The sequence below is a fragment of the Pteropus alecto genome, unplaced genomic scaffold (genome assembly GCF_000325575.1).
Source record: "Pteropus alecto unplaced genomic scaffold, ASM32557v1 scaffold23, whole genome shotgun sequence".
Taxonomy (NCBI): domain Eukaryota; kingdom Metazoa; phylum Chordata; class Mammalia; order Chiroptera; family Pteropodidae; genus Pteropus; species Pteropus alecto.
Genome location: NW_006435837.1, coordinates 8134482 through 8146931, shown reverse-complemented (window position 1 = coordinate 8146931; position 12450 = coordinate 8134482). Strand labels below are relative to the sequence as shown.

The 12450-nt window shown below is 39.5% G+C and overlaps 1 protein-coding gene across 4 annotated transcripts in view; it reads right to left on the bottom strand.

Moving 5' to 3' along the window:
• The window catches only part of GPM6B (glycoprotein M6B), a 41015-nt gene extending 29123 nt beyond the window's left edge, over nucleotides 1-11892 (bottom strand). For 2 of the 4 annotated variants that reach the window (XM_025046626.1, XM_015589181.2), the window contains exons 1-2: nucleotides 11452-11892; nucleotides 3297-3416 (exon numbers count right to left, since the gene is read on the bottom strand). In XM_025046626.1, the coding sequence (XP_024902394.1) occupies nucleotides 3297-3416; nucleotides 11452-11512 (181 nt within the window). In that variant the 5' untranslated portion in view covers nucleotides 11513-11892. The remainder of the gene's footprint in view (nucleotides 1-3296; nucleotides 3417-11451) is intronic. The other 2 variants (XM_015589180.2, XM_006911662.3) reach the window with 1 other exon arrangement.
• Nucleotides 11893-12450: the final 558 nt, after the last annotated feature.

Sequence of the window (12450 nt, the reverse complement as noted above, 5' to 3'; positions counted from 1 at the left end):
ACGCACGTGTACTATTTAACGATTCCTTCTTCCACTACTGCTGCCATCTCAGGCCTAGGAGCCCCAGGAGGTATCACACGGGGTTGCCCATGTGGCCATCCATCTTTTCCATACTTTCATTTCCTGTAGGTCTAGAGAAGATGTAGGTATTACCTGGCTCAAGAAGTTAAAAAATGAAAATAATAATAATAAAAAAAGCAACAGATGGTGATAGATTAACTATCCAAATTCTAAAAATGTAATTGTACTGGGAAGTTACACCAAAAAAGTAAAACGTGAAAAGATCAAGGCAAAGGAAACTGGAACCACTGGACTTTTCCTGGGAAATAAGGAAGCTGCGGGGCTGGGGAGAGTGGTCTGGACCATAATCACCAAACGCGCGGGGGAGGCATTTTCCTTTGGCAAAGATCTGGTCAGCCTGTATCAAAACCTCTTCCCCCCTCTTCCACTAGAAAGAAACTGAGAACTCTGCAAAAAAGAAAAAAATAAAAAGACACAGAGCCATATGGAATTCTCTATTTTTTTCCCTCATACCATCTGGTTTGGGATCTAAGTACAGAATGCCAACTGCAGTGATTTAGAAGCCAACAAAATCTCCAAGCAACTGGGAAGGTGACAACATGGCTGGGTTCGGTCCCCTCACTCTGGGGCCTGTACAGTATTCTTTATACTATCCGACATGCAAGGGCTCTACAGCTGGCTCCACACTCAAATGGTCCCAACGCGTGTGCCACAGAGACTTATTTTTTCCAATGACTTCAGTCACTGCACAGAAAAAGTTAAAAATACGTGTGGGTGGAGATGATTTTATAAATCAAGTTCCGTGATTTTGTTTCTCCCCCTCAAACAGGAATCTGCTTGTTTATGGAATTCTCACATGAGTTATCACCAGAAACCTGATACCATTAGAGTTCTACAATTTCTCATCGTACCATTCCAGAATTCCCAAAACTCTAAAAACAAAGGTTGGTTGGTTGGTTGGTTGGTTGGTTGGTTGGTTGGTTGATTTATAGATCTAACTCATCTGGCAACAAAAGCTACTCTGATCTGAACTTACTTGGTGCCAAAATCTGACTCGAATGGACAAGAGGCTTTTTACAGGCTCCATTTACCCAACCTAGGCTCGTCATAAAGATAATGTGTTGGATTTGTGGGAGCACCCAGACCTTGCTGGTGATGGCATGTAGCACATGGTATATACGTCATGTTACTTTTCAAAAGCCCAAACTCTTCTGAATTCTGAAACAAATCTGGCCCCAAAGGTCTCCGAAAAGAAATGGGAGCCTTGTATTTTTCTTCTCAGCTGCCACTACTAGTTAGAATCCCCATATTCCAGTGTTTGGTTGTAGGGTTGAAAAAGTATTTTTCCAGTGCTCTTACAGGGAACTGCTCAACCAGTGGACCAAACTCATCAAGAACAATTGTTAGTGGGCTTTCCCCTAATAAGATATTATTATTAAAAACACTTAATTTTTTTTCTCGATTTCCAACTAGACTGTTGTCTTTTAACGCATTCTTAAAATGAATACCGTTCTCTCGCAAGCAATAATTTCCGATAGCTTAGGGACCTTCTTGTCGCGTTAACACATACCCTTTTCTCGTTCCCATTCTGTAACATTGAACTGTACACATCTGATGGTGCTTTTTTAGGGTGGGGAAGCTTTTTTAGAAATAGCTTTAATGAGATAAAGTTTACATATAAAATTCACCTGCTTCGAGTAAATTTATAGACTTCCGTAACCATCACCACAAATTAATTAAAAAAAACATTTCCGTCACTCCAAAAAAGATCCCTTGTACCCATCAGCAGTCACTCCCCATTCCCCTCTCCCCCAGGCTCTGGCAAACACTAATCTACTTCTTGTCTCCATAGATTTTTCAATTCCAGATTTAATATAAATGAAATCATACAATATTTGTTTTTTGGTGTCTGGCTTCTTTCACTCAGCATAATGTCTCTGAGATTCTTCCATGTGGTAGTACGTGCCAATACTTCATTTTTACTGCTGAACAGTATCCCATTATATGGCTATGTCACGTCTAGTGGCAACTTTTAAAAAAAATCTAGATTCCAGAACCCTCCATTCTTTAAAGGATCTATGAGAACTGATGTCTCATGTCCCTTTTTGCTCATCTTTTCTAACCGGCACTGCTCAGGCATTCACGGAGTTGGTGCCTAACAGCCCTACGTAGAATGAAGGAATACATAGCTCATGATGTAGAACTAAATCTAAAGTCACATTCCGTATTCATTAACCTGAAGCCACAATTTAGGTTTTAAAAGAAAAAAGTTTTTTATTAAATTACAGGTGTTGTGACTTTGTAATTCAGTAGGTGTCTGACACTGTACCTCAGGATTGCTCTAGCTAGAGTTGTAGTTTCCACATTGTCATTTCTTAGGCGTTCCTGAAAAAGTAAGCAACTATGTGGGGAAAATGATGCTATGGGTTCATGTGAAATGACAGCAGTACTTTAAACCCACTGTGTTTATTTGACCCACTACCATCCCTTTTATATTCATATTTTAAGTAACTTCAGATCACTGAATTTTAGCTAACTGAGCTGAGTATTAAGACATGGGTAGACTTTGGGAACGTGTGGCGGGTGGATGTCCATATTGCTCAGCATTCTTCCCCTCTTGGGTCCCCAAATCGACCGACATACATTTCACCCAGGCCCAGTATCTAGCAGTCCTGAGAGACCAGTGTTTCTCATGAGCAAGGAAACCAGAAACTGGACCCAATGGACCTACCTGATGGGATCGTGTATACCTATATAGTTATCCAATGCTCATTTCATGGGCTTTGATTTTCCCGCCTCAAAGGTAATGACTGATGTTAAATCAGAGTGATGCAAAGCAGTGGGGCCGAATTGACATCTGGGGACACCCACAGTGGTCTCGGAGCCAATGCTCCTCAAGTGTCCTGGCCTAGTTCTCAGTATCAACGTGGACTTGGGTGACAGCCCTCTCCTCCCATTACTGGTTCAGACACTGGGAATTCTGTGGTTAACCCAAAGGCGTATCTCTTTGTACACTGCTCCGTTTCGGAAAAGGTAAGGGTGAGAAAAAGGGGAGGAGGGAAAACAGAGAGGCGAAAGATGGGGTGGAATGGAGAGGAGGAGAGAAAAAAAGATGATTCAAAAATTTTTAAAGGGCCAATTCCACCCACGCCCCTGTGAACAAATTAATGCATCAAGCAAAACATAAAATATCACCAATCTGAAAGAATCATTACAAATAATATTAACGATAACAGTTGACTTGCTATTAGAATTCACCCCAAGGCTGTATTTACCTGGACTGCTCAAGGGGCTAGCCCTGTCCCCCAGGGTTGGCACGGGATGGTACTGGTGGTTCTTTGAGCCTGGGTACATCCAGTGGTACCTGCCAATTTCCATTTCAGCTCTGCTGTTCACTGCCAATTTCAGGTGGCAAAGAGTCAGTGTCTCTTTCTCCAGCAAAGAATTTATATCAGCATTTTTAGTTACTCTTACCATATAGTTAAAGGCAAGGGGGAGTTTTAAAATATGTGATTGAAATGCAATCATTCAGTACCATCTTATCAACTCAGCATGATAAATTGAAACTGTCGGAGTCTCTTCCATTTTTGAATATAAGTTTACAAAAATGACCAAAATTGTCTTTTCTTTCCTTATTTTATCCACCTCCCCCACCCGTTACCCCTTAGAATGCTCATTTTGGGCAGACACTATTCATAGCAAAAATCTGGCTTCTTGCGATAATATTGTTCTGCTTATTTCTCTTTCGGACCCACAGAGTGCCATAATTATTGCAGCTGCACAAGCAAAGGTGACTACAGGCTCACTCTCCATAACAGTACCCAGTTCCAGCCTTGAAAATCTGGCAAAGAACCCCATGGTCTGCTGACTCTTGGATGAAACTCCTGTCTTCCCACTGACATCTGCAGTATTCTTTGTCACCTTATTTTAAACTTGGTATTTCAGTCTAGAATGTTCTGGATGAAATCCTGATCCAATGATCATCTAGTGTTTTATAGACCAAGGGCTGCTTGCCTTGGGTTCCAACCACTGCTTACTCACATATAAGGTGACAAGTGGCCTCCTGGGGACTCATATAGCTGGTAATATGACTACATTTCCTACTTAGGGGATCGGAGAGAAGAAAACATCTACTAATTCGCCTGACACAGAGAGGCTGCTGGTAACCATTAGTTGAATTACAATCTTGAAATCCCTAAGAGACCATAAGATGACTATGCCAGCTTATATCTGAGAATCGCATAAAATCTCAGAAGGAGTGATATCCTCTGGGGTGCCGCAAATATTTCAGGATAAAAAAAGTGATTCTAGCATTGACATAGGTAATTATCCCATCAGATGATCAGGTTACAACGCTCCATTTGGCACTCACGTCACTGAGGATAAAGGCTGAGAAAACTGCCGCATTGCGAGGCAACAGAGCAAATGCCCTGACCAGGTCCGCTTAAAACCTCACTAAGCCTTTTTCAAAATCCCCGCCACCACTCTCCATGGTCTCTGAAAACTCTCAAGGTATTTCCAATTAGGAAGTGGAAACATACTTTTCTAGGTGGTGCTTTAGAGAAAATTTTGTTGGCTTCAAGTTAAAGTCAAATGTCTTTTGAAGACATTTAAAGACTTTTAAAGACATCTGAAAAGAAAAAAAAAGCTAGGACAGTCAGAAGGGCACATTGAACCTATTTTCGCTGCCGCTGTTTTTGCTGTCGATGACGATAGCGATAAGTTAGAGTGCTTAAGATATGCTATCATCATGCAAAGCACACCTCGCATCCATTACCTTGTTTGTCACAACCACCCTATGAAATAGGTACCGTTATTATTCCATCTTTACAAATGAAGAAACTGAGGGCAATGAGAAGGTAGGTCACTTGCCCACGATCGTGCAGCCAGGGTAGAGGATCCTGCGTATAAACACGGGCATTTTGACTCCACGTGGCACATTTTTGAAACCACCATGTTATCCTACTGAGGCTGGTGCATTTGCTGCCATTTTTGCTGAAGCAGTGGTTAGCTCAACAAGAATTTTTCTGAAGTCCATTTGCAGGTGGGTTGTGCTTCTGTGCCTCCTAGAGAAACGTTTCTGGTCCCAAGCTATTGACATTATTTCGAGGCTCTTAAAACTTAACTCTTAGCCTTCCCTGAATTTAGATTTTTGCTTTGCTGTTCAGGAGATTCTCTCTCAGTCATGGGTTGTGCTACATTTTCTGAAAGCAAAAAAAAAAAACCAATGGGGCTGGTGGAAAGAGCCAGAAGAAGGTCAGGTTGCCTCATGGTATGTATGCTCTGATTTCCTCTTGGTAAAGTGGCTGTGAGCCTTCCATATCAACTTCGGGCAACAGGAGTCCATGTAGCTCGATCACTTCTGTTCTGAAAAATTTCATCCTCAGATCACTTTTGATCTGAAAAATTAAAAAAATTTCTCCATGCCCAACACATAAGAGGTGCCCAATAAATGTCTGCTAAATAAATATTTGGTTGAATGTAAAGAAGTACCTTGGGACCCTGTGGACCAAAAAATGAACCCCTAGTTGACCCAGCACACTGACCTCACTCAGGCCAGGCTGTGCAATTTGGGGAATCTCAGCGTAGGATACATTTACTCTCTGTCCTCGTCTCATGGGGATGGGGAAGTCTCCAGACATTTGGGAAATCAGGCACAGGCTGCTAGGCAATGGCAATGAAAAACATGGACTGTATTTTCTGAGAACAACATGGCAGCCATGCCTGAGATGCTTAATTTGCATAAAAATACCCAGCAGATGTGGGGATGCGATCGGCAAGTGGGTAGAGGTTTTCCAGTGCATCTGAGAATGCCTTTTTACACCAGTAAATCTTTAGATAGGAAAGAAAAGAAAATCACGTCTATTTTATGTTTTTGAGCCAAACTTAAATGAAGACATTAACTATAAATTATTTATAAAATTTCAAAGAACGCAGTATACAGGGTCCCAACACTTAGAAGGGAGTCATGTGCTTGCCTCAGCTTGAATGCTATATTAATATGTCGGTTCTGGGCAACTGGCAAGAAATGGGAAAATGTGCATACCTAGGAAGATCCTGCCTTATAGAAGGAAGACAAATGTTCCTCTCAGAGGGTAGAAGAGAGCGAAGGGCAGGAGGCCAATCTATATTCTTGAAGAAGCGCAAAAGACTATGATATCTGAGATAATATTTATGGTTGGGGCTGAGGTGAGTGGTGATGGCTGATGTCCATAGACACAACTGTGGTTAGTCATCCCTAAAGGTGGGTATGAAACAAACGATGGGAAATTGAGGAAAGGAAAACAAACGAATGTCGTGTACACTTTTTTCCCCATTTACTTAGATAATGTGATTTAGTGACAAGGCTGAATAACTGAACCGCAGACTGCTCTACTTTCTAGCATCTAGGAAATTATCACTGGAAGCAAATGAGTGATGAAGACCGATGTCCTGGAAAGACCACATTCACTGGGCAAGGTCTTTGAAAGCTCTATCGTTCTTCATTTTTAGCTACTATTTAAAATATGAAAGGAAAGCTATAACAACATTATAGAATATAGCAGAGGTCAGCAACAATGGCCACCTGTTTTTGTAAATAAAGTTTTATTGGAACACAGCCATGCTCATTTGTTTATATACTATCTATGGCTATTTCATGCTACAGTGGTAGATTTGAGTCGTTAAACAGAGACCGGGAGGCTCACAAAGCCTAAAAGATTTACATTCTGGCCCTTTACAGATGAAGTGTGTTGATCTTTGATTCAAATATAGCAAGTAAAGCTGGAATATATAAAGAAGTTAATGCAATTAATGAAATCAACCTATAAAATAGGAAACTGTTTTCTCTTATTACATGTTCTCTGAAGAGAAATATCATTGGGCTGGCTAAGGGTCAAAATTCTCTCTGGCATTGTCATCTGCTGTTTAATCTGCCACCAGTCAGCAAAATCATGGTTAAAATCAAGATCATACTACAAATAATGGTCCCTAAAATGATTTAGCACCCTTTTACTCCTATGACGTGAGCTGAGAGGACAGAAGGATAACAGCTCAAAGGAGAATGTTATTAAATGAATAAATAAATGAATGAACAGCCAGGTACATTTGTGAGCTGGAACTGTAGCCTTCTGCTCTTCACAGCCAGTGTGCGTCACCTTCTTCCTCTGTCCCACAGCCATCCCTATTCCTGGCCAACCATCTCGACATGGATGTACATCTGGTCCCCCAGAAAAAAGAGAGAGTGTCTTTGGAATAATTCAATTCATCACCAGTCCCAGTGAGGGGAAATTTACGTCATGGGGACAACTGGCTATTTTGCATGCTCTCAGATACATCGAAGCTAATAAATCATGTGGTTAAGATTATTTACTCTATATTGACCTCTACTTCCAAATAACAGAGAAATACAATTTTTAACATTGTAATCTGAATTAAAGATTTCAACTCAATTTCAAGGAAGGCAGGTCTAAATTTCAAGAACTGGGTCAGAATTCTTTGTCTAATGAAATAGCAAGACCAAGTCTTGAAAAGTATGCTAATGGAAACAATAATATAAAAGTAGGAGATGTACCAAATGGCTCGTTCAGATCCTCTCCACACTTAAGTTTTCCAAAAAAATAAATAAAAGCAAGCTATATCATACCTACCACATATGTCCAGCACCATCTGGCCAGCCATTCTTTTCTCTACAGCCTAATCCCCAGACACCCTCTCTTCAAACGTCCTCCTTTGCAGATTCTTATAGGAAAAACTGCATCTAAAACATTTTTTGTACCATATTCATATAATCAAGTTAGAGAACGTCAATAAAAATCTCAAAATCAAATAATTCATAGATCACCAGGAACAGTGTAACATGTTAAAAGTGTTGCTCTGGGTTTTTAACATACAGGTCATAGATCCTAGAGGAGTGCTTTTCTTCCTAAATGAAAAAGAAGAGAGGGTTTGCTAAAACAAACAAATAAACAAACAAAAAATCCCTAACCATATAAGAAATTATGTCTAATTAATTAAAAAGATTTCAATGGATGTGTTAATTTTTTTTATCAAGTCAACAATTTCAATTCATTTCTTATTTTGACTATGTCTTGTAATTTATTTTAAACTATATTTGCGATTTACTACATTTTTCTTCTTATGTGGTTAGGGACTTAATTTGATGCCTGGAATTTTAGAATTTATTTCAGCAATGATTCATAGGAACTGAACTAGCCTGACTATTTGCTTCAGTAGATTTGAATTTCTGACATATAATAAAAATAATTTTCATCACAGATATTTAGTTGTTTTTTTTTTTTCATGCAACAGAGCAGTTGATTCGATTGTTTTTCTACCCCGTGATTCAGCACTCCCAGCAATTCCAGATGCACTGGTTTTCACAAATGAATTGACATCAAGTAATACTCCACAGAAATAAATAGAAACCTAACTCTCCATTCTTTATTATTGAGTCTCATGATCTATTTCCTTTGATTCTGTCTTACTCATTTCCTTCACTTACTCCACTTCAATGAATCTGCTTACTCGATCCTCACACTTTGATTTAATTTAATGCTTCCAATTTAAAAACGGTCATTTGTAATAATTTGGCATTTCTTATATCCATCCGAGAAAACCTGATTGCTTTCCTTAAAAATTCCTGAATAACTACTAAATACTTCTTGTGAATTTTGATCATCCAGTAGTTTTCTGTGACAAAAGCTATGAGACTGTTTCAAAAACACATTTGCTTTCTTTTTCCTTAAGGGCTTATTTTTATTTAAAATAGGAACAAAGTCATTCAGATTTCATTTAAAGAAACATCTCTCTTTGTCTTGCCCAAACTCTCAGGAAGAGTGACACCAAGAAAAGTTGAAGGTCGGTTTATAAAGTTAAATTTAATTTATTTCTTAATGACATTGTGGTAATTATCCAAAGCTACTAATTCAGAAGCTACTGGGCACCAGCCATTGGGCAGTAATAGCCCAGATTAAGAGGCAGATATCGTCCCTAGTGCTAACTATTGAGAGCAAAAGAAGGAACAGGGGGAAAAATATATGTGCATAAAAAACTATGGGAAGCGACAAAATAGATAGGATTAAATTTGGTAAATTAAATCCCTTGCTAAAAGTCTTTAAAAAAATAAAAATTAAAGAACAGACCCACCAGCCCAAGAACTAGATAATGCATTCTCTGTGTCAAATTTTTAAATGATCATTTCCATGAAGTAAACATTTATTTTGTATTGAAACTGAAATCTATAGGAATCTTGGAGTGACAAGCATGCAGAAACATGCGATTATCATTTTATGCCTATGCGTGTGACTTGAATGACAACGGGTGAGCAAACTGAGAACATTACAAAGGTGACACTTGTGTGAGTTTTCACTTGTGCAGTTATGAACTTGCTCTGTCTACGGAAGAGTAGCTGAGATACCACCCTTTGGGTAGGTCACAGAGCAATCACAACCCCAGTCAATGCAGCAAAAAGGCACTCGCAGGCCCATATTCTCACTCAAGCTCGTAACTTGGCATTTTTGAATTCCTTACGAAATAGTTAGTTTTTATGAATTTTGGTAATTTTTAAAGTTCTTCCAGGGATTATCTTTTGCTTCTAACTCTGTCTCTAAAACCATACATAGCTAATGAGCTTTCATACACAGATGTTCAAGCGATGTAGTGGCGGCCTGTGGATTTGGTATTAAATAATATTAATTAACATAAAATAATAGCGGTCCATAAGATTAAATGATGACGAGATATACAAGTGTGTAGTAAGGATTTTACATTGGCTTTATGCCTTTTGCTTGCTTTTGGAGACAAAAAAGAAAGGTATGTTTTTACAGAGACCAAAATGGTGTCATCTGACATTGGCAAACACCGCATTAATAAAAAGAGTGTGTTAAACAAAGTCATCTATTTTAAGGAAAAAAAAAAAAACCAAAACTGCTGTCAACTTGGATAGCCTTCCTTACAATGCCATTAAACAATTACACCCACAAACTTCATCTCTGATCATCATGAAGCTTTAAACTTTCATCTCTGTTCCTCAGCTTCACAAACATTCTCTTATTGTTATTTGCTCATTCGTGTAAATTTAAAACAGACATACAAGAAAAGGCACCATTTTTTTTTTTTGGCCATTGTTTGTTTTTTTTTTTTTTGGTGGGGGGCAGTAGGTTTGTTACAAGATTGAACTAAACTATCAGTTTTAAAATTAAAGTGCTATGTACTTAATGCCACTAGATTATACACTTAAAAATGGTTAAAATGGCAAAGTTTTTGTTACGTAGATATTCATACTTTAAAAAATAATTAATTTAAAAAATGAAGTTGCTCTCTTTAGGATACGATATTATTAAAGTATTGTGCACAGAAGAAATTCCATGTAAAAACAAGCAGCTTCTATCCCAGTGTGCTGTTAAATTGAAAACATGAAATTGCCATTTTTTTATCGTGTAAAATGATTGACTATCAGTAGTTTTTCAGTTTAACCAACATATTCATAATTAAAATGTAGTTGTACTTCCACCCTGGAGAACTACTATTGTTTAGTGACTGTCAGTGGACACCAGGGCTGTGAGAAATAACCTCAGCATGACGGCTTTTGATATTAGAGGCACTGCAGTTACAGAAGATGTCCCTTGCCTTTCTGACAGTCTACAACTTTTAGGTGAGGGAGATAATTTACCGTGCAGTGAAATGCCATTAACCTAACGGCATAAATTTTAGTTTCTATTTTCTGCTATTTTCTTACCACAAAACGCTTCTTTCTCAAAAACAAACAAAACGAAACATTCTGTATGTCAACATCGTGATATGTTTTGAGATTCCGTTTAAGGAACAGGACTTTTATCAATTTTCCTCCCCTAAATCTCCAATCATAAATAGAAGACCCCCCCCCCCGCCCCGTCCCTGCTTCTATCAGCACTAGGTGACAGAGCTGATGTCCCTTCTCTCAAGCTCCAACTTAAATACTTATTACATGTCATAGTCAGGGCCAGATACACAGAAATTGCAAGTGTATTTAATAAGAAGATGAGAGAATGTCCAAATCGCCACGGCATTAGCAGAAGCAAAGCATAATCATCACTATGTGTGCCTCTCCTCGGCATGAGCAGAAAACAAAGCATCCCATGTCCCTGGAATATAACATACAGAACTTAAGTCATGACATTCTATTAAAAAAAAAAAAGACAGTTTCCCCAATCCAGGTACTAAGATGACAAACTGCAGACACCCTTCCGTGAAATACCACGTTCGGTAGGAAGATTTGGAACAGGAATGGATTGCAGAGAGGCTGCTCTATTAATTTAACATCAGCCCACAGAAAAAAGCCACCCCGAAAGCAAGACTGTGCCATAGAGATTACTTCTGAGCTATTTTACAAGCGACACAAAACCGGGCTACCCCTTTTTAAGCACCCCCAGTGAAAAGCTTTAAACAGGCTATTGTCAGAGCGCTGGGTACCTTTTCTCTCTTGGCTTTGTTCAGTATTTTCCTCGGCTGCAGTTTCCATGGCTGGCTTCATACCATCCACCAAAAATGCTTTTCCCCGCTCCCCCAGCACACACTTTTTCCCCTCCTCTTCCTTTTCTTCGGACTCCCCTCCGTCTCTTATTGACACTTGCGTGATTGAGAGGTTCTGTTCTTCACTACAGTAGATTACAGTGCCTTCCAAGATGCAAAAGTCTCGTCAGCGTCAATTTCCCTCTGCCTACTGGTCCATAAAGACAGCTGCCAAGGAGCAGGCAGCCATACGTCACGGAGGATCCCAGTTATAAAACAGCCATTCTGTGCCCGATTGTGCCTCGAGTGTCAATGCGGCTCCGAGGGGACAAGGACTCGCTCCCCACTGGGCCCCTTCCTCCCTGCTCTCCAACACACGCTCCGGCGCCCTTCTTTCTCCTTGCCAACTGCACCCAATGAATGCTAATTAATTCTCCCAGGAAAGAAGAGATTCGTGACATCAGAGAAGGGGATGTGGAGAAGAAAGAGCCCCCTCCCACCACGTGACTCAGCTGGTCAGCCAGGATGTACGTTCTCTCGGGGGAATGTGTGTCTTTCATAAGCAAACTCTTTCCTGTGGGACTCCTTTATGGGGCATCACAGTGTGATTTATTTCATTTACCCCCGACCCTGGCGGAATATAGTTGAAGGACTTGCCCACGGTCTCTGTTTTATTTGCTTGCTTTCATCTTTGTCTTTCACAAATCTCTAAATAGATTGATTGACCTAAACATATATATGAGACAGGGAGATACGTAAAGTGGGAAGAAAACCCAAACACGGGTGTAACAATAACAGTTTAGCAATTTACTATTAGAACTTGTTTCCTGATCTCTAGCTAACATATGTGATAGAAAGAGAAACTTCAGCTCAAGCCTAATTCTTAAAGGGACACCTGTCCTTATTTAAAAATAATCATAGTACGCTACAAGTATATCTAGCTGATATTTTGATGGCTTC